The 24,001-nt window shown below is 37.8% G+C and overlaps 1 protein-coding gene across 1 annotated transcript; it reads right to left on the minus strand.

The window, feature by feature from the left end:
- Positions 1–1,573: 1,573 nt before the first annotated feature.
- LOC117288974 (C-type lectin domain family 18 member C-like) lies at positions 1,574–21,206 on the minus strand. The gene is made up of 11 exons (XM_033769853.1): positions 21,036–21,206; positions 18,261–18,518; positions 17,807–17,916; positions 17,409–17,500; positions 16,497–16,526; positions 13,567–13,692; positions 12,884–12,910; positions 11,633–11,755; positions 10,951–11,009; positions 4,395–4,501; positions 1,574–1,856 (listed from the first exon to the last, which is right to left on the minus strand). Exons 1-11 carry the CDS (start codon positions 21,204–21,206, stop codon positions 1,574–1,576), a joined length of 1,386 nt encoding a protein of 461 aa, XP_033625744.1.
- Positions 21,207–24,001: the final 2,795 nt, after the last annotated feature.

The following is a 24,001-nucleotide window of genomic DNA, read 5'->3' on the forward strand; positions in this document are numbered from 1 at the left end:
AAGTTTTTATGCTAACAATTGTTTTGAGTAAATACCAATAGTGTCCACTGCTTTCAAAGTCATATCATGTTTATCATACAAAATGAAAATCAAAAACTGAAAAGTAAAACTCATAGAGCTATTAGCTCTATATGTAAAACTCAGTTCTTACTTTGAGTACGCAACTACGGCCAAAGTGACGCATAGTGCCAGCAGGAGAATGCAACCGATGACGATACCTGTTATGGCCCCTGCTGAAAGACCGTCTTGCCCCGGAGGTGTTATGGGCTCTATCTTGCCTGGTTCTACACTATCTAAAGATATGCCCAGAGTATCCAACTCCTGCCGTAGAACATCTTGATTTCCTTGCATTGCCTTCAAGAAGACGTCTTGATCCAGGTATGGACCTAATAGTGGGTGGAATAGTCGATGTCATCCCAGTGTATCTCATGCATTCATTCATTCATTTATTAATTCATTAATTGTCACTTTGGTTTAAGACAACATGCAATTCTTACTCCTGTGATGTGAACAAATAAAAAGGAATTGTATTTATTTATCTTTGGTTTTTAAATATTATTCATAAATACCTCAGACAGTTTCGCTATTCCTATATTGGCGGAGAGCGCGTCACGTGTGTGTGTGTAAACCTTTGTTTATGATCAGTAAAAAGTGTTGAAACATGGGCGTGACACGCGAGCTTGCACCTGTGCTTAGTAGACAGTTTCTTCATTCATATTGGTCGAGAGCAACGGCTGGAACAGTTGTGCCACATCACGCGATACGCGCGACGCGCACAGCATTCCCTTATAAGGAGTTGTTTACCCGAGGGCCATACCATTTTATAGCTGGAGGGGGGTTGTGTTGAAATAAATCATTGAACACTTTTAATGTTTGCATTAGCTTTACTTATCGACCAAAAAATGTTAATGTTTTTTTGACCGAAAAGGTATTTATGAATCGGAATCAATGTGTTGAATCGGTTTTCAACTAGTGGTTTAAACCCGCCGAGCCCTGGTACTTGATTAATTTACCTCGACTTCGTCTCGGTTCGTCTCGGTAAAAGAACCAGGCCTCGTTGGGATTAAACCACTAGTTGAAAAACCTCTTCACCACACATTGCTTCCCTTATTTTATTGTATTTGTCATAATTATAAAAAGTCACAAGGGAAACTGACGGGGTAAATATCATCATACTTTGGGGCTGATCAAAGACATACTAGGGCGGGACTTGAAGCAACGTCCTCCGTTTTTTTTTCTGATAGCGCGCTCTTTGAATCCCCCAACGAGCTAATTTAGTATCCCCCTTTTTGGGGAGAGGGGGGTGGGAAGTGGGCGCTAAAATTCCATAGACTGTGGCGGCGCTCTTCAAACGCCGACCTATTTTTCCGATGGTATTTGGTATTGGATACCACTCAGAAGCCATTTTAACCGCAAACTGCTGTCAAGCCAGGGATCGCATCCAAGTTTTGGATATAACCATTTTTATAATTATTATTTTACCAAAAAGTTGTCCCAGTAGGTCTATGAGCTCCAATCAGTAAAATTTTAGACTACATTTATAAACAGTTATTTTGTCTACTACTTAGCAATCCTAAGACACCTTTAATCCATTCTTGAGAGGAGTCTTTAACTTCTTCGTAATCATACCTTTAGTTGTTTCCCTTTTACGAACAACGTGACGTGTTTCATCATCAATGTCGAAAGCTGCTCGTCTGCGAGCTTTGGGTTTCCCGCCATTTCTGCACAGGTCGTTATTCTCTGGCGGTGTGACGGTGAACATCGCAGCAAACGCGCCCTCTATTGCCTCTCTTGGCTCAGGGTAGCCGTCTCCTAGCTGGACATGAGATTCATTGACGTATGACAGCCTTTCTGTTCTGCAGGACCAATTTGATCAAGTCAGTTAAACATTTTGAACAAAGTGACAACATTTGTTTTTGTTAAATGTCATTCGTAACACAATGAGTACTGAATATGAGAGTAGGCTTACAGCTAAATATAAACTCCTTAAGACAGTGGACACCATTGGTACTTGTCAAAGACCAGTCTTCTCACTAGGGTGTATCTCAACATATTTTTTTATGCATAAAATAACAAACCTGTGTAAATTTGAGCTCACTCAGTCGTCGAAGTTGCGAGATAGTAAAAAAAGAAAAAACACCGTTGTCACTCGAAGTTGTGTGATTTTAGATGCTTGATTTCGAGACCTCAAATTCCAAATCTGAGGTCTCGAAAATCGAAATCAAATTCGTGGAAACTACTTCTGTCTCGGAAACTTCAGAGGGAGCCGTTTCTAGCAAAGTTTTATACCACCATAACTCGTTACCAAGTATGGTTTTATGCTAATAATTATTTTGAGTACTTACCAAAAGTGTCCACTGCCTTTAAGAAATCATTATTAAATTTCATGATTAAAATGCTAAAAACAAAATCAGTAAGCTAATCGGAACACCTCAGCTCACTAGCTATCAGCCTTTAAAGGGTGTATGTAACTTTTGTAGGACAAAAAAAAACAATGTCCACAGATTTACGCTAAACTTACACAGTTTTAAGATACAGTGTAATGATAGTAGAAAGCTTCCCTGAAAATATTACGTGCTGAGGTGCTGTGGTTTTTGGGAAATAAGTAAAACAATGTCATGAAAATAATTTTCAGTCTCATGAGACGAAAATTATTTCAATCATTTACAAACGTATTTTCATGACATTGTTTTACTCATTTCTCAAAAACTACAGCACCTCAGTAAGTAATATTTGAGGGGAAGCTTTCCACTATCATTATCTTCAAACCCTGTAAGTTCAATGTAAATCTACGGACATTTTGAAAAGGTACCCAAATCCTTTAAAGTCAATTCTAAAGCAAGGCTGTACAGCGTACATATCCTTCACTCAGTGACGCTCAAGGCGCTTGAACAGTATTTTCCTGCAAGGTATGTTGGACAATGTTGGAATTATGAGACATAGCACCATTTAATGGTTACAAGGTGCTGTATAAGCACAATATACTGGCAATCAAACCAGGAACAGCGGGGCGAACCCCTTCTCTGTTCGATAAGTGCACTGGGTTCTTTTACGTGCGTTACAATTACATACATATTAATTCACTGGTCTTTTATAATTATTATGGCGCCACTTACACAACACACTAATCGAGGCATCATGGTTTTAAGGCCTGGGGTGGATTTCACAAAGAGTTAGGACCAGTCTTATCTCGAGTTAGGACCAGTTACTCGTCCTAACTTAGGACTAACCATGCAATTTGTATATCTCCTAGGACTAGTCCTAAGTTAGGACTAGTCCTAACTCTTTGTGAAATCGACCCCCGGTCACACAGGGCTCGAGAACGAGAACGAGAACGAGAATGAAAACGTTATCAATACACACGCCCTCTATTGGTTGAATAAGCGTGGGCAATGCGAAGCAATTCAACCATTAGGGTGCGTTCGTTTAGCTTCCCTGGGTCTACCCCGCGGTGCTCACTCGAGTGAGCCCCTGATATGATGACAAGAGCCAAACGAACGATCACTCACTGCTCTCGTAGTGCAGCGTTTACCCGGGGCCAGCCCCCAAGTGACCCACTCCACAAGCAGGGCACTGTGGGCTGACCCGGGCGAGCCCCTGGAATGACGTAAAAGCTATTCGAACGCACCGGGGCAGTCCAGGGTCGACCCAGGGAAGCTAAACGAACGTACCCATAATGTTTTCTCTTTGCGTCGTTATCGTTATCGTTATCGTTATCGTTCTCGTTATCGCTGCACTGGGACCGGGCCTTAATTGTACCTTGTTTATAGACACAGGTGTCGCGACTGGGACTCGAACCCACACTCTGCTGATCAGAAACACCAGACTTTGATCCCGGCGCTCTTCCAATATTCAATCATTTTTGTATTTACTTAATAATAATAATAATAATAATAATAATAATAATAATAATAATAATAATAATAATAATAATAATAATAATAATAATAATAATAATAATAATAATAATAATAATAATAATAATAATAATAATAATAATAATAATAATAATAATAATAATAATAATAGTAATAATAACATCGAAGTCTTATATAGCGCACGTATCTACCAAACAAGGTACTCAAGGCGCTGAATTATAAACAAACTTTCAGAGAGATAGGTTAATGCAGTGATGAATTTTGAGACCCAAATTTAGCACATTATAAGGTTTTACAAGGTGCTATGGCGCATTAAGCAGCCACAGCCAGGAACACCGGGGCGTACCCATTCTCTTTCCAATAAGTGCACTGGGTTCTTTTGCATGCGTTACACAACACATGGGACCAACGGCTTTACGTCCCATCCGAAGGACGAAGCAATGGTGAAGTGTCTATCAAGTGCCTTGTTATTGTTTCTTCTTTAGGGAGAGCACACTCAACCCTGTTTAAACTCACGGTGTTTCCAAGTCCCCCTGCAGGCAGCATGACTCAAAGTTGTCGTTGCAAAATGTTGTCAAGATTGTGGCGATACTGGTTGTAAGAGTCGGATGGACGCTGGGCCACTGTGAAATTCAATTTAAAAATTTACCCAGTCAGTTTCTCTTGTTGTTTATATTGATAATTTCAATTAACAAAACAAAAATGGTTCAATTAAAGGATTCGGGTACTTTTTCAAAATGTCCACAGATTTACATTAAACTTACAGGGTTTGAAGATAATGATAGTGGAAAGCTTCCCTTCAAATATTACTTACTAAGGTTGTGTAGTTTTTGAGAAATGAGTAAAACAAGTCACAAAATCATTTTGGTCTCATGAGACCAAAATTATTTTAGCATGTAAAATCCCCTTAACCAGTTATGATATTATACCAAAACCATTGCATAACTGGTTGATACGTTTTTACATGCTAAAACTGAGACGAAAATTATTACTTTTACTCATTTCTCAAAAACTACAGCACCTCAGTAAGTAAAATTTCAAGGGAAGCTTTCTACTATCATAATCTCAAAACCGTGTAAGTTTAATGTTGATCTGTGGACATAGTGTTTTTTGTTAGGAAAAAGTACATATACCCTTTAATAAAGACTCCAGTTGAGATGAGATCAAACAAAATGTTGTTGTCATTATTTTGTTTTATCAAGCTTCTTGCTGTTTCCTCTAGTTTATTCAGAGTCTACTTCTAGCGTACGTTTTTTAAGACCTGCCCTTCTTGCGAATGCGAAGCAAATGATGACGTCACAAATTCCTTACGAATTAATTGCGAGGGTTGAGCTGTGCTCAAATCTTGTCACGTCAATGTTTTTATTATTTATTTGTTAAATCATTTCAAACGTCACAGCTGACTTGTATTTTGAATCACATCCATTATGTAAAAACATAAATATAATATATAAAAGGCACGAAGGCCACTAAAGACCTACTGAAAAAAAAACATGGAACACCAAGAGAAAAAAAAAGAAGATTATAATTAGTTAAAACTTCGGGAAAATTAAATATTCGTATTGCAATCGCATTTTACATGAAGTTTTAATGTTTTTAATTACGTGTCATAAAATTGTATTACTTTAACCGTTTCTGATAGCCATTTTCTTACATGCAGAAGTTTTCGCTTCATTAGTCGTCAAGTTTTGGAAAAAAGGGGATCACAGAGCAATATTTTCAGGGGAGTCGCGCTAAAATACACTGAACATTATAATAATTGTGAGCTTGTTTTACTAATTTCACAAAAACTGCAGCGCCTCGGCAAGTAATATTTCAACGTCAGCTTTCATGCATCATTATCGTTATTAAGGCGTTCATGCATCACTTGATTTGTGGAAAACTATTTGTTGCCTGAATAACGAAGCACGCAGCTTTTACGGTTATACGTAAAAGCTGCGTGCTTCCGACATGTGTAATTTTAATTATCAACCAGCAACGCCCTTCATTATTGTAACGTTTCTATGGTAACCTTTGCGTTGTCAGCCAAGCAAAACAAACTGGGCTTGTGTGGTTGGATACAATCTGCAAACCAACAGACTCCATTTTGCAGTGCAAAAGAGTGGATCGAAGGAAACGGACCCCCTTTATTAACAAGATCTGGCTATGCAGACGATTTACTTGTCGCGATTTGCATTTTGACTGTTCATTTTTGTATAAGATAAATAATAACTGTGACTGACAACTTATTCAGCTTCTGCATCAAAGTTCTCCTTTTCGTGTAGATATCTGAGACGATTACTATAACATCATGGGAGCTCTTGTCTTAACTTTGTCTTTGTTACTCATGGTACTTTATTGTCAGAGTGAGGATCCACAGAGATTTATCTCAACCATGTATCAAGCTACAAACCGAGCATTACAGAATCACGTATTAAACTGGAAGACTGTATCTTCTCCCGTAATCTGTGGACGAGACTGCTCCATGGATCCACAATGTGCATCATTCAACTACCAAATAGATAAACATATTTGTGAAATTAACAATATCACGAGAGCAAACAGGTCTGATCACTTCATCGAATCGCAAGGAAGTGTTTACTATGATGGAAATGTGGACACTCTTTCATTTGCCGTTCCGGATGTAAAGAGGTATAGCAGTTGTATGGAGTTCTATCAAGATGGTTACCTCGAAACTGGCATGTACACAATCTACCCTACAAGTTTGCTAGATGGGTTACATGTCTACTGTGATATGGAGACAGATGGAGGAGGCTGGATCGTGTTCCAGAGGAGACAAGATGGTTCTGTTGACTTTTACCGTACCTGGGCCGAATACCAATCTGGGTTTGGTGATCTACAGAATGAATTCTGGTTGGGGAATGATATCCTGCGTGACCTTACAGGATCTGGTCGATGGCAACTCAGAGTAGATATTGAAGATGGGGAGTCCATCCCAGCTTGGGCTTCTTATGGTGAGTTTTCGGTTACAGGTGACAAGTACACTCTCCATGTTGATTCATATGATGCTCAGAGTACAGCAGGTGATTCAATGTCATATCATAATGGTCACCGATTCACAACGAAGGATCATGACAATGATGCACATTCTAACAGTTGTGCCGAGTTATCTGAAGGTGCCTGGTGGTTTAATGGCTGCTTTCTGGCTCATCTGAATGGTAAATACTTTCCACAGGGGAGAGTGTCAGTGTATGAGGGCGTACAATGGTACAGGTGGAAAGGATTTGATTACTCCCTGAAGAAATGCAGCATGAAAATACGACAACTTGTGTAAACTACTGACTCATTTAACAATTATTACGCTTTAATTGATATAATTATTATTTGGTTTGTGGTGACACCATTGTGTGTGTCTACTTGCCAGGTAGAGTTTGTTCTTTTACTGCCGTACTGCCGCGGAGTAGATTCATCAGATTGTTTGGAAGACCTCTCAGTTCTGAACAGAACTGTCCTACTTATTGACTACTACCTGGGCGGAAGGTAGACAATCGACCGGGACTACTACTACTTTAGCTTAATAACGATCTTATATAATAAGCTAAAGTAGTACTCCCAGCCAATTGTTTAATTTCAAAAATAATCAGTATGGTAGAGGATGAAGGGGGTATAACATTAATAGTTTGGACTGCTTATTAAAACATTTGGTGTTATAATAGCGTTTTAAGAAAGTTCATTTTTAAGAAGGTTGTTTTCTTTTAAAGGATTTTGGTAATTGTTTTTTGAACACAAAACACAATGTCCACAGATTTGCATTAAACTTACACCGTTTGAAGATAATGACAGTAGAAAGCATACCTTAAAATATTAGTTGCTGAGGTGCTGTAGTTTTTGAGAAATGAGTAAAAAGAATTCATGATCATACGTTTGTACATGCTAAAATAATTTTCGTCTCATGATCACTGAGACGAAAATTATTTTCATGACATTGTTTACTAATTTCTCAAAAACTACAGCACCTCAACATTAGTAATATTTTCAGGGAAGCTTTCTTCTATCATTATCATCAAACTGAGTAAGTTAAGTGTAATTCTGTGGACATTGTGTTTTTTGTCCTACAAAAAGTAAATAGACCCTTTAATATACTTATTATTTTGTCTTAATCTGTGTGTGAACATTAGATTATAAATACAACAACATCTTGAAAGACTATGAACATATACTCATCCAAGAAAATAAAAAGATGTATCCGAGACATGATTGGGAAGATCAGTACACCAGAAAAATTCCTGTTCATAAATAAGAAATTTCTGGTAAAGGATTTAGAGGATATGGCAAATATTGTGAACTGCTAATTCAAACATTTGTTGAAATCAGAGCGTTTTAAGAAAGTACATTTTTAAAGAAGGTTGTTATCTTATAATATGCTTATTTGTCTTAATCTTATATTTCGTGTGTTATGATCTTAGATTAGAATGAGAACAAAAAGTTGGATTAAGAAAATCTTGCAAAGTTCAATAAAACAACAACATTCCTTTCCAGGAATAATTAATTAAGTGATGATAAGATGGACTGCTAATTCAAATAATGTTTGTTGTCTGCGTGTTTTAGAAAGTACATTTTGAAGAAGGAACGTTGTTATCGTATAATATAAGTTATTTTCTTTATTTTATATTATGTCTTTAAAGGCAGTATGGACACTATTGGACACTATAGGCGTTCATGCATCACTGGATTTGTGGAAAACTATTTGTTGCCTGAATAACGAAGCACGCAGCTTTTACGGTTATACGTAAAAGCTGCGTGCTTCCGACATGTGCAATTTTAATTATCAACCAGCAACGCCCTTCATTTAATGTAACGTTTCTATGGTAACCTTTGCGTTGTCAGCCAAGCAAAACAAACTGGGCTTGTGTGGTTGGATACAATCTGCAAACCAACAGACTCCATTTTGCAGTGCAAAAGAGTGGATCGAAGGAAACGGACCCCCTTTATTAACAAGATCTGGCTATGCAGACGATTTAGGGTAGAGGATGAAGGGGGTATAACATTAATAGTTTGGACTGCTTATTAAAACATTTGTTGTCATAATAGCGTTTTAAGAAAGTTCATTTTTAAGAAGGTTGTTTTCTTTTAAAGGATTTTGGTAATTGTTTTTTGAACACAAAACACAATGTCCACAGATTTGCATTAAACTTACACCGTTTGAAGATAATGACAGTAGAAAGCATACCTTAAAATATTAGTTGCTGAGGTGCTGTGGTTTTTGAGAAATGAGTAAACAAAATTCATGATCATACGTTTGTACATGCTAAAATAATTTTCGTCTCATGATCACTGAGACGAAAATTATTTTCATGACATTGTTTACTAATTTCTCAAAAACTACAGCACCTCAGCAAGTAATATTTTCAGTGAAGCTTTCTTCTATCATTATCATCAAACTGAGTAAGTTAAGTGTAATTCTGTGGACATTGTGTTTTTTGTCCTACAAAAAGTAAATAGACCCTTTAATATACTTATTTGTCTTAATCTGTGTGTGAACATTAGATTATAAATACAACAACATCTTGAAAGACTATGAACATATACTCATCCAAGAAAATAAAAAGATGTATCCGAGACATGATTGGGAAGATCAGTACACCAGAAAAATTCCTGTTCATAAATAAGAAATTTCTGGTATAGGATTTAGTGGATATGGCAAATATTGTGAACTGCTAATTCAAACATTTGTTGAAATCAGAGCGTTTTAAGAAAGTACATTTTTAAAGAAGGTTTTTCTCTTATAATATACTTATTTGTCTTAATCTTATATTTCGTGTGTTATGATCTTAGATTAGAATGAGAACAAAAAGTTGGATTCAGAAAATCTTGCAAAGCTCAATAAAACAACAACATTCCTTTTACAGGAATAATTAATTAAGTGATGATAAGATGGACTGCTAATTCAAATAATGTTTGTTGTCTGCGTGTTTTAGAAAGTACATTTTGAAGAAGGAACGTTGTTATCGTATAATATAAGTTATTTTCTTTATTTTATATTATGTCTTTAAAGGCAGTGGACACTATTGGTAATTGTCAAAGACTTGTCTTCACAGTTGGTGTATCTCAACATATGCATTTAATAACTAACCTGTGAAAATTTGAGCTCAAAAACACCCTTGTCACACGAAGTTGTGTGCGTTTAGATGGTTGATTTCGAGACCTAAAGTTCTAAATTATGAGATCTCGAAATCAAATTCGTGGAAAATTACTTCTTCCTCGAAAACTATGGCACTTCAGAGGGAGCCGTTTCTCACAATGTTTTATACTATCAACCTCTCCCCATTACTCGTCACCAAGAAAGGATTTATGATAATAATTATTTTGAGTAATTACCAATAGTGTCCACTGCCTTTAATGACCTTAGATTAGAAAAAAAATCAACAATTATTGGATGACAACAAACATGTTTTCATCCAAGGAAACAACAGGATGGATCAGAATAAATGATTGCAATGATCAGTACAACAGCAATATTCCTGTTCATGAATAATCAATAAAATGTTTTAAAATAAAGAGGATGTCACAATTATTGTGAACTGCTAATTCAACCGATTTATACTGTCAGAACGTTTAAACAGTGTAAATTTAATATACATCTGTGGACGTTTGTGTTTTGTGTCCTACAAAACGTGCCCATACCCTTTAATTTTAGCGTAGCACCGGCGGAATAGACGGTGTGACCTGTGACATCACATTGTTATTGTTTACAAAAGAGCCACAGGGCACGATTTGTACACAGCCCAATGAAAGTAAACATAACATCTTACATTTTATAATGGAGATTGCACTGTCACACTTATTGTAATCAAAGTTCACATGGTCTATAGATGACTATAATAGAACAAATTATTGGGAAAGCTAAATAATTGCCGTGAAATAATGAAAGCGATTTTTTTTTAGCAAACCATAAAATTGAGAATAAGACTTGATGTCATTTTTTTAATTACTCGCATCAATTAGGATTGTTGCCCAACTGACGGCCATGGGCGTGATACGCAAATGGGTGTCTATAAAAATGTAAGCATCCTCGTCCCGGGATTTAACTTTGTTTCGATAATAACTGCAACAAAGTATGTTTTTTTCTTACCAAAGTTAAGTCTCCCCGCAGATTAAGAATAACACCAGCTTCTGCCTGCTCACGGTTATCTAGGGCAAAATAACAAGGGTTGATTGGAAAGAGTAATTATGTGTTTAGTTTTTTTGTTGAAATTAATGAGCTATACATACACCATCATCAGAGACACAAAGCTCAATCCAAAACGAGATCCAACCGCCCATGAGAGATAATTCAACCTGGTACCTGGCACCATGGGCTGCCGATTCAGAAGAGGGCGCTACAGAACTTGTTTGGTACACAGTTCGCCGTTTGGGTGACAGAATATCCGGCCCATCGGGTCATATAGGTCGCTGCATAAAATAACAAACCTGTGAACGTTTGAGCTTGTTTGGTTGTCGGAGTTGCGAGATAAACTATGACAGAAAAAACACCCATGTCACACGAAGTTGTGTACTTTCAAATTCTAAACTTGAGGTCTCGAAATCAAATTCGTGGAAAGTTAACTTCTTTCTCGAAAACTACGTCACTTCAGAGGGAGCCGTTTCTCACAATATTGTATACTGTCAACCTCTCCCCATAACTCGTTAGCAAGTGAGGTTTTATGCTGATAATTATTTTGAGTAATTACCAATAGTGTCCACTGCCTTTAAATATATTAGGATCTCATTTAAGTCATAATGAAACTTTCAGAACTCCGTATACCAACACTTACGTTGACACATGTTCCCTTGATACTGTGGCGTACATCTGCACGTACAGCTAGAATCCCCATCGAAGCTTCCACCATTCTGGCATTCTATATTTGGACAAGTGGACGGCTGCGGCATGACCGTGTCTTTTTAGGGGGAGAAACATTTGAATTTACATGAAGGAAAGCACTTTAAAGACCTGCTTGAACGAAAATGTCAAGTCGTGAACTTTGCTGAATTCCACTTAAAATGTTTTCGATGAATAAGGAAATCGAGTCATATGATTATAAATAGGTTTCAATTGTGTAAAAAAACAATCGTTTTGTATGCCCTTGTCCAGAGCTTTTCTGCGAGATTTGCGAAAAGCCCCGTTACGTAATCACTCTCAAAAAGTAGATAAAGCCGCTTTGTTGCAGCGTGGATGTATAACAAAGCAAACTCCCACAAATGACGTCAGCGGCATTGTCCTTTGACGCCCGCTCTCAACGGCAGAAGTGTTTTTAGTTTTTCAAAAAACCTTTCGGTAGGGGCCTGATTTTTTAATCGATAATTACGAAAAGTTCAGAAGTGTACACATATCAAAATTACATTAAAATGGTGAACAAGTGCATTATAAACAAGTAAAAATAACATTCCGCTCAGGTAGCTGTTTAACCATAACAAAACAACAACACACCGAAAACACTTTAGTGTATGGAAACATGGTGTATGCCTACCCAAACTGTCTATACAGGGTGCGTGCGTTTAGCTTCCCTGGGTCGACCCCGATGTTGCGTATTTTATTTTTGTCCAGGACGAAAGTGGGCACACAATTCGGGGCCAGCCCCAAGTGACCCTATCCTCAAGTGGGGCTCTAGGGGCTGGCCCGACGTGCACTGACGTCACCACGGGAAGGCTCACGTGGTGACGTGTCTGGGGTTTTTTCCTGGTTCGAGGACGAACGTGGGGTAATTGTGTGCCCACGTTCGTCCTAGAAAAAAATAAAATACGCAACATCGGGGTCGACCCAGGGAGCTAAACGAACGCACCCACAAATTCATCACTGCACAGTCATAAACTGTGGTGTTTAAAGTTGATTAATTTCGGTCAGGCAGAGCCAATGACCACCTACACTGGGTCCCTGTCTTTATCCGCAGGGATACTAGAAGAATGACGTCAGATGTTCAGGCTAATGACCACCCAAACTTTGTTTACCAACTAGAGGGCGCCCTACTGCAGTGATATGACGTCATGTGAACAAAGTATAATAATAAACAAACATTGTGTTTACTTACCACACTCGAAGCCTGGATCCTGTTCCGCTGCACACACGGAAATAAACACAAGAAAATATCGTCAATTTGAAAATAATTATAGTAACACATACAGCACTAATAATCAATAAATTATAGTAAAAATAATGTTGAAGTGCTCGTGAGGAAATTCACACATAATAATGCCTTAAAAAAAGGAACAGAGAAACAAAAATAATTGTCTTCATACGGTATAAATTGGTACTATGTATTTCTTATCTCCTAACAACTTCGGGTACCCCCCCCCCTTTTTTTAAAGACAAAAAGTCCGTTTAAGTATGCGGATACACTGCAGTGGCTTTTCATAAACAGCGGTCCTAAATCGATGACTATTGATAGTTATCTTGTTAATAAAACCACTCAAAATTTGAGAATTTGAGGTCTCGAAACCAAGCATCTGAAAGCACACAACCTCGTGTGACAAGGGTGTTTTTGTCTTTCACTATTAATTATCTCGCAAATTCGATGACCGATTGAGCTAAAATTGTCAAAGGTTTATTATTTTATGCATATATTTTGAGATACACCAAGTGAGAAGTCTGGTCTTTGACAATTACCAATAGTGTTCAGTGTCTTTAAGAGCAATTGAAACTGAGTTACGGGGAAGAAAAAGAGAAACACAAAATGAAAGAAACAGATACCTGGACATTAGCAGATATACTCACCGACACAAAGTCCGCACGTTACTGGACATAAGTTGAGAATGAATTTATGTTTGTCATCATCACACCAGAATGGTGGATAGCCGCCATTGAAGCTGCCGCATTTCTCGTCCTTGTCCTCACAGATGGCTGTCACAAATATTATTACAAAGGGGAAAATTAAAGACACTGGAGTGGATTTCACAAAAGAGTTCATGGAGTGGATTTCACAAAAGAGTTAAAGGATTTGGATACTTTTTGTAACACAAAACACAATGTCCACAGATTTACATCAAACTTACACCGTTTGAAGATAATAATGCTGTAGTTTTTGAGAAATGAGTAAAACGATGTCATGAAAATGCGTTTGTTTTTACATGCTAAACAAAAATCGTCTCATGATCACTGAGACAAAAATTATTTTCATGACATTGTTTTACTCATTTCTCAAAAACTACAGCACCTTAGCAAGTAATATTTTCAGGGAAGCTTTCTACAATCATTTTCTTCAAACTGTGTAAGGTTAATGTAAATCTGTAGAAATTGTCCTACAAAAAGTACATAGACCATTTAAGCATTGAGTTGAAATCAGGTATAAAGATTTCAAATTCCGATTGTAGTATAAAAATACATGAAATTCAAATTCCAAGTGGGACAGAAACTTATAAAACGGGTGTGCGGACCCTACATGTAGACCGGGCCCTTACTGTCGCCTGGCCTAAAATGTGGGGCTATACATTTACATCCGGGCAACATTTAGATACAGGTTTGGAGCTACATTAGGTCAGGCGACATTTAGGGCTCGGGCTACATTTAGGGGCCGCACAAACGGGAGCTGTACAAAAGGTGGTCGCCGCGGTGCAGCGTAGACTAGTCTTATCTCGAGCTAGGACGAGTAATCCGTCCTAACTTAGGACTAGCCTGAAGTTTTAATATCTCCTATATAGGACTAGTCGTAAGTCTTTGTAAAATTAACAAATGGACACGTTTGGTACTTAGTCAGACAAGCATAACAAACGAACACAAACGAGCAACCGATAGCTGGTGATATACAAAATATTGTGAGAAACGACTCCCCCTGATGTAACAGTTTTTTAAAAGAGGTAATTTCTCACCAATACATTTGATTCTGAGAAAGACTTCAAAATACAGGAAGAAGAAAAACAATTTTATTCTCACCGGAGCAGTCTGTTTCGTGGAACCCGTTTGCACATGCGCAGGAACACGCAATAGTATTCAGATCCCCACAGTTATTGCATATCTGAGCACAGACTAGTAACCAGGGGGAAAAATCACTTTCGATAAATTAATAGTATTGATTAGTGGTATAGTTTGTAAGTAAGAAAGACAACTCGAATAAGAGAGATCATAATAATAATTAAACAAGCTAAATGGAGATGAGCTGGACACACTTCTCGAAGAAATGACAACAAGAATATTTGGTTGGAAACCATGGGACAGGAAAAAGGAAAAGAGGTAGACAGAGAAGAAGATGGAGAGATGACATAAGGGTATAAAATAGCAGAACTGCAAGAAATAGAAATGAATGGCATTTACATGATTGCTCAACATAATTGTTTGTTAGCATCTAAACTTACTTGTTAACGATCAATGGAGAGATGTTGATAGTATAAGACATTGTGAGAAACGGCTCTCTCTGAAGTAACGTCGTTTTCGAGAAAGAAGTAATCTATCACTAAAATATTTGATTTCGATTTTGAGACCTCAGATATTGATTTTGAGATATCGAACTCAAAATGAACTGATTCTCAAAAATGCTTCATACTTTATCGAAAATTTGTTTACTTCTAAAACAAATAAGTTTATATTTGCCATTGACTTTAAGTGTGATTACAAAACGTAAACCTTCCCTAAAAAGTTGCATAAATTAATGCTCTCATCATAAGACCTTTTCGAAATCACGGCTTGACTTTGGCGGCTGAACCAAAGGCGTCATTAGTTATTTAGGAAATGAGCTTGTTTTGTCGTACGGGGCTTCAAAAGAGCAGACAAGCCCAAGCTTGATCCGTGGTTTCGAAAAGACCCGTATTGTTAAAGGCACTGGACACTATTGGTAATTGTCAGAGACTAAGCCTTCACAGTTCGTTTCTCACAATGTTTTATACCATCAACCTCTCCCAATTACTCGTCACCAAGAAAGGTTTGTTGCTAATAATTATTTTGAGTAATTACCAATAGTGTCCACTGCCTTTAAAGGAATACGATGCAATGGATCGGTCGAGTTGGTCTTTGAAAAGCGTTTGTTACCGTTTGTTATAAAATGCATATGGGTAGAAAGATGTTTAAAAAGAAGAATACAATGATCCACACACATTTGCCTCGAAATTGAGTGGTTTTCCTTTTACTTTGAGAACTAACACGGTCGGCCATTATGGGAGTACAAAATTTGACTCGCATAATTGGCCGACCGTGTTTGTCGACGAGGTAAAAGGAAAACCACGTAATTTCGAGTGATACTTGTGTGGATCACTATATACTACTTTTAAAATAGCTTTCTAATCATATGCATTCTTATAACAAACCGTTAAATACGCTTTTCAAAGACCAACTCGACCGATCCAAGGCAACGTGTTCCTTTAAATATGATGGGAGATTGAAGCTAGGTGGTAGCAAACTTGCCAGGTAATGTCTACGTAATTCTGAGCATGCGCACATAACTGATAACAATTAGATGACCCCTCTAAAGTCCCATGCCACCTAGCGTCCCAAAGGCCACAATAACTCCATCCCTAGCATCATACCACCTAGCGTCCCAAAGGCAACAATAACTCCATCCCTAGCATCATGCCACCTAGCGTCCCAAAGGCAACAATAACTCCATCCCTAGCATCATGCCACCTAGCGTCCCAAAGGCAACAATAAGTCCATCCCTAGCATCATGCCACCTAGCGTCCCAAAGGCAACAATAACTCCATCCCTAGCATCATACTTACCGCAATCTTCGGTGTGTTCTGAACAAGGACCTGTAATAAATCCAAAGAAGGACATTGCTGACTAAGGTTGCACCTTATCATCATCATTTCTGTACTTTGTGTGGATCCGATCTTTAACATGCTGGTGTTAAAAATAAACTTTAAAAAACGAACAGGTCAAAATTGACCAAGATTTCGGTGTGGCAGGAAATTTTGTGGTCCCCCCAGAGGTTCTGTCGGCTCATACGCCTCTCTTTAATATTTATGCATGACGTCATAATTCTTATCCAAATGAGGGCTATGGTTGGGCGCACGTTCCCCATCAGTTGCAGTGGCTGCGCCCATGGCCTCGTTCTGAGTTAGCATTGTGATGTACCTCATGCATTACTATTAAGAGATGCGTATAGACCTTATGCATTGACGTCATCCAGCGGCCATCTTAGTGGAAAAACGGTGACGAAACAATCGAAATGCACAGATTTGTACGCGCGGCGCACAGGGTTGGCCAATGAAAAACCTCCTTTTGACCTCTAGGTGAGGGCGCCCTACTGAAATGACGTCATGTGCATAAGGTCTATACGGCGAACTGCGTACAAACCACAAACAAATTACACTATTCAGACGTTAATTTCCATAGGTGCTGTTGGTCTATAGGTATTATATGTCTGTGGTACAAACTGCTTCTAATAGCGCTCTCTATTGAAACATACTCCTTCAGCCAATGTTTCCCATGGAGCCAGAATCTCGGTCGGACAGGGTGACCCACAAACTTGTCGAAAAAGGGATTTGGGGCCTGGATTTTGGGTAAGTCTGACCCATGTCTCGGTTATTTCCACGGTTATTTCCACTGGACCCGGATCTGGGTCAATTCTGACCCAGATCTAGAGGAAAATTTGGAGTCAGGAGAGTCCTTAGAGTGTGGCTGTAACTTACGACAAAGGTTGTTGTAGCATTGCCCAATTCCGGTGGAACATTTGGTGCAGCTCGGGCCCACTGCATACGGCTTTGCTCCTCTGACGTTTCCGCTGAAAATAAGAAAACATTCATTTAATCTTATCATCCGAGCTGATATGTAACAACATGGCAACTGTTTAATGGATATACGACTAGCAATTATAACAACCAGCAAGTACTAAAAAGGGACGCATCTTATAAAGGGACACGTTTCCCGGGTTTTGGTGAAATGGTCTTCGAAAAGCGTTCTAAACCGTTCGTTATGAAATGCACCGGTTACGATTATATTTTAAAAGTAGAATATAATGATCAACAATTAATAAGCCTCCATATTAACGTCTTGTCCTCAAGTCCAATTCGGACATGGAGTGACTTACTTCGGACCATAGTTACACGTCGCAATCCACACATTGTCGTGGCTCGTTTTGTCGGCAGTTTCACAGAAACTCATCCCACAACCAACTGCGTAGGTGGAAGCCCACGCAATCTGTAAACATAAACAATGGTCAAAGTTAAAAAATTAAATAAAAATATAAATCGACAGATTACGTTGATAGAAATACTCACGCTGGTATCGTGCACGTACACGGTAACTATCATGTACGTACAAAATCACTTCCGTGTACGTCCACAAAAATTGCGTACAAATACTGTGTACGTACATGATGTTTATCGTGTACGTACATATTTCGTCCACGTATATGATCTCGTGTACGTGCATGGTCAATAAGGCCACACGTTGGGTATTGCGTACGTACATGGTAACTATGGTGTACGAACAAAATAACTATCGTGTATGTACATGGTAAATAAGGCCACGACATGGCTAACCTGTGTATAATGTCCACACTTCTTGCCATCCTGGCAGCTACCCGTCTCGTAAGAGTAGTATCGGATCTCGTTAAACCAGGCATTCACGATGCCCTCAGCGTTTGGCCGTCTCCCCTGACCACTTGTCGACAGGAAAAGGTTCTGGCCGATCTTGTTGATGGCGAAGTCTGGGCTGAGGTTTGGGGTTGGCTGGCCGTGGTCGAAAATGCACATGTCGGACCACTGTTGGGCCATGGCTGCAAGGTTAACATCCCACTCCTAAGATTAAAAGAAAACAAGAAAAGGTTTTATTCAGCAACTGAATGGAGATTGGTTGGGCACACTGCCCGAAGAAACGACAATAGATAGACAACACAGAAGAACATGGAGAGATGACATCAGGGTATATGCAGGAACAACATGGACCAGAACTGCAATGATTAGACAAGAATGTCAATTACATAGAGCTATACACCTTACACTTGATGAACCCAATATGGTGATCAGAGGGGGGGGGGGGGGGCAGGAGGTTATCTAGGTACAATGCTGTATAAGGAAGGGCACAATGTGTTTGTTAATGTGGGTTAGCGTTTCATACAGTTTGTGCACCTGAGCAAATGGGTTCACACAACGCAGGGTTCTGTAGCACCATGTGGACATAAACATGTTTACACAGTTTCTTCGCCAGTGTTGAGAACAAAAAAGTTGTCCACAGAGTGCATAAGTGTGTTTTTGTATCTTTCGGATGGACTCGGGTTGTATAAAAGTCTGACTGCTTTCCATAAACAAACTATGTACTTGAACTTTGTCTGGTACCTGTGCCCCCCATTGGCGCCCATTAAGAAATAACTAATTTCTGCTCTCGTTGGTTACCGTGACTTTCAATTGAAAAGATTATTTAAACTTCCAATTGATCAATAGTTCCGAACAAGATAAATTGTGTCGTACCAATCATCGTCAAGTGTTACCCTTTTGTGTGCCACTCAAGGGTTCCTTAGCGGTTTAGATAGCATTCTTGTAGGTCCTTTGATCAGTAAATATTCAACTTTTGTAACGACTTCAAGCTTTGCTGTTTCAATGTTTTGATAGTTAATTCTCTTCATTGTGAACCAAACACGAACTTTTTATGTGTATTGTAAGTACATTTTCTCAAATTAATGGTTACTTAGTGATTAAACAAAAGCTTGTTAGAGCCATAAGATTGACAACAACTTTTGGAATCCGTTCAACAGAGTTTTTGCATACATAAACTGTTGCAAAAAAAAATGTGTTTATGATCAGACAATATTGAGTTATTAATTCATCAAAACATAAATTGGTGAAACCTTTTTGATGTTCATTTTGATCTTTTCGTACTATCAAATCTAAACTTTAAATGAAGATAATTATATGTTTTGTATAATAAAGCGTGTACTAAATCGGCTTGATAAAGTTTTCACGATTTGGTTGCGTTGTTAATTACAATACAAATTTGAATAAAAAATGAACCTTCCGAAACACTAAATGAGGTACACAATTGAGTTGTTTCCTGACTGTTAACACTTTCAATCGGAAGATAGCACTATTTGAGAAAGTGTCGAGAGAGACTTATATGTTGGATTTAAAATAATTTAGAATCACTGTTTTAATAAAAAAGCAGTGTGTATTATTTTGTTATAATTCTCAAAGACCAATCTCAAAGACCAGTACCAGAGCCGGTGTTAAGACCAAAGCATGGTTTTCTCATGGTCAAGTTCGTGAAGATCCGGAGCACACGTCTTTGTCTACTGGTTATCATTCTAAGACTGTTCATCATCAGTCTCCTGTGAATGATACTTGTTTCCCACTTGGAGGAGAGTTGGACAGTCATCCGATTCCAGACAACCGGTAAAAGGACTTTCTTCTCCGGAGAATACATTTAAGCTTTGCATCCTGAATGTTCGGTCATCACATAATAAATCGGCTGTCGTGTGTGACTATGTCTGTGCATGGTCTGTGACAGTAAAGCTGATTCGTTCGCTGTCACAGAAACTTGGCTGACTAAGAATGATTCCGCTGTCATCCATGACGTTGTGCCAACGGGCTATACAAACTCAACCACTGTCCTAGATTAGGTACACTGCACTTTTCTACAAAGACACTTTAGACATTCGTAAGATTAACACTGGTGCTTATGAGTCTTTTGAATTTAGTGTGCACCTTGTCATTCTCAAGTCTATACAGTTATAGACTGATTAACATTTATAACACTCCTTATGCTGTAAATAACCGGGTTCCATTCAGAGTATTTCTCACAGAGTTCAGTGAATTTATTCTTCATTAAAAACAAGATCGCATCTATATCTCCAAATAACCTTAATCATCATTGCAACAATACCCCTGGACACAAACGACAGATTGGTGCTACAAATTATAGAACAATCAGTTAAACAAACTAAACTACAACCAATTTGTTTTATAATTAAATGTTCAACGTATAACCAGGGTCCAATCGCTGTTTTGCAGTATAAAAACAAGTGCTCAGTAGTTTCAGTTGCAGAATTACAGAGAGGACACTCAACTTTATCAGTAATTCCCGTATGAACAAGTTTGTCCCGGGCTGGAAGGATCCTGTGAACAAAGTCTAACAAAAATCACAGCTTTATCTTAACATCCTAACAATTGTTTTGGTGAATTTTCCCCCAAACACCAGTCCAGTTAAAATCGTCCGAAAGGTTTAAAATCTGAGCCCCCTTTTCTTGGGCCTATAAGGCCGGACAAATCCATCATAGTTCGGTGGATCAGCACTATAAACTTTTACTGTATCTTACAGCTTACCATGAACTTCATGTCGGCTGCCTCTGGTTCAACTTTTCCGCGGACAACATTATGGGTCTCCAAGAACAGAAGTTGTTCGTCCTGGGTTAGTTGTGACTTAGCACAGTCCAGTAAAATAAAAACAAGTAAAAGGCCTAATAAGCGTCCACGAATACATCCGATACTTGCCATCTCTCAACCGCTCTTGAGTATTGCTGTTCCGTCTCTATGGTTGAATGTCACACCAAGAACCGAACCTTTGGACCAGGGCGTTTCGGTATTCTTGTTTTATTGTCGAGAAACAATATTATTTGAGGGGAAAAAATGGGTGCACATCTGGGTCCAATTTCACAGAGCTGCGTAAGCAGAAAATAATTCCGGCTTAGCAACAATTAGCAGGATACCAGTCACACATTGTGCATGTGGCATGGAATTTTGGCTTATGCCTCATTCTGTTTAGCTTATTTTGGTGCTTAAAGGGAAGGTACACGTTTAGTAATTTTCAAAGACCAGTGTCCGCACTTGCTGTATCCCATCATCAGCATAAAATAACAAGCCTGTGAAAATTTAGCTCAATTGGTCATCGGAGTTGCGAGAAAATTATGAAAGAAAAACACACTTAGTGGACGAATTTGTGTGCTTTCAGATAGTATTTTATTATTTTAGTGAGAAATTACCTCTTTCTCAAAAACTACGTTACTTCAGAGGGAGTTGTTTCCCACAATGTTTTATATTACCAACAGCTCCCCAATGCTCGTTACCAAGTCAGTTTTTAAGTTAATTATTTGTTTTGAGTAATTACCAAACGTGTACCTTCCCTTTAAGCGGCTGTATGAAACTTGGCCCTGGCCGAATTTAACTGTGCTCGGCAGAAACGAATGGTTTCAACTTGGTTCAATGTTTACCCATTGTCTTTGCCTTTTGTTCTTAAAGGGTCTGGCTACTTTTTGTAGGACACAAAATGAAACCCTCCACAGATTTACATCTAAATTAGCTTGAAAACAAAGATAGTAAAAAGCTTGCCTTTTGCCGAGTCGCTGTCATTTTTGAGAAATGAGTAACAAACAATTCCATGGCAATGTGTAAAGCATGTACAAGGGATTTAGGTGACTCTCCTGAAAGCATCGCTTTGAGATTTTCATTTTTTTTTTGCTCAAAACTTGACGACTAACAAAGCTGAAACTTCTACATGTAAATTATAATACATATCATTCACAGTGAGTAGGGATTTATGTCATGGCCAAAAACTTGATCTACAAAGGGTATCAAAACCCTTTAACGCAAATACTTTTTGTAGCCACGTCGGTTAAAATGCGGATTTCCGGGTATTAATATTTTGAAGATTGCAATTATATTAAAAGGTAAATATAAGTAGTTTTGATTGTCTTCCTGTGGGTTGATCGAGGGATGTACATTTGTGTTCGTACGTCAGAGGTTTCCGTTTTGATGATTAATATCCTACTTTTTTGCGCATGGATAATTTCATAATTTGTTTTTACCCAATACTATTGCCATCTTTAAATTGAATCGACTTCTTTGATTTGAGTAGGGCTTTATTAAGGGATTCATTTCAGTAATTAATTGAAGTCTATTAAAGGGAGGCAAGGATGTTCATCGTATATAATAACGAAAATGATTGCCTTTGTTGTCGGCATTTTTATGCAGGCAGTCTGTCTGTCTGTCTGACTGACTGTTTCACAGACAATCGGTTCCGATATGCCGCCACTTGAGTACAAAAAATCCCACCCTTATAATGTACGTACACGATCTTTATAATATACATATTGTGTACGTACATGCTTACTCCAGAGTAATATTACGTACATATGGCAAATATGGTGTATGTACATGCCACATTTAGTGTACGTACATAATAACAATAGTTTTTTTTAAGTCATTCCACGACCCGGTAAACTTCACCTTTTAACGTTTCTGTTGATATTGTTGAGTCGATACCAAATGTGCCATCAGCGGACCCGAAACTAACATAGAGTGTTCTTCAATGCTAGGGACACACTTTGAGTCAACAACAAATTTTGATGAAAACAAAATGTGTTCTCTGTTTACCAGTTGTTGTAGAGAAAAGCGAGTTTTAGTCACTCTACTAACCAAGAATCCACTGGTGAAAAGATGTGGGAGGAACATTCAAGAGAAAATAGCACACTCAGTTAGTCTTTGAAAAGCGCTTGTTACCGTTTGTTATAAATGGCATTTAGGTGGATAGATGTTGTCAAAGTAAATTACAATGATCCAACCAAACATGCTTTGAAATGGCAAGGTTTTCATTTTACTTCGTCGACTAACACGGTCGGCCATGTGTGGGAGTCAAGAATAATTTGAGAAATGCTGTCAAAGTAGAATACAACCATCCAACCAAACATGCTTTGAAATTGCACGTTTTTTTCATTTTACTTCGTCGACTAACACGATCGGTCATTTATGGGAATCACATTTGACTCCCATAAGTGGCCGACAGTGTTAGTTCGTAAAATAAAAGAAAACCACGCAATGTCGGGGTAAATTTGTGTGGATCATTGTATTCTACTTTAAACTATCTTTCTTGCCATTATGCTTTTATAATAATAATAATAATAATAATAATAATAATAATAATAATAATAATAATAATAATAATAATAATAATAATAATATAATAATAATAATAATAATAATAATAATAATAATAATAATAATAATAATAATAATAATAATAATAATAATAATAATAATAATAATAATAATAATAATAATAATAATAATAATAATAATAATAATAATAATAATAATAATAATAATAATAATAATAATAATAATAATAATAATAATAATAAAAATAATAATAACAAATGGTTACAAACGCTTTTTATAGACCAACTCGTCCGATCCAAGGCAATGTGTCCCTGGTGTCCCTGGTTCCTTTAATCAGGAGAGTAACCCACGCAGTCCAGTAGGGACTGAAAACCCAATGCCAATCCACATTAAAGACT

Source organism: Asterias rubens, chromosome 4, assembly GCF_902459465.1.
Source record: "Asterias rubens chromosome 4, eAstRub1.3, whole genome shotgun sequence".
Classification (NCBI taxonomy): domain Eukaryota; kingdom Metazoa; phylum Echinodermata; class Asteroidea; order Forcipulatida; family Asteriidae; genus Asterias; species Asterias rubens.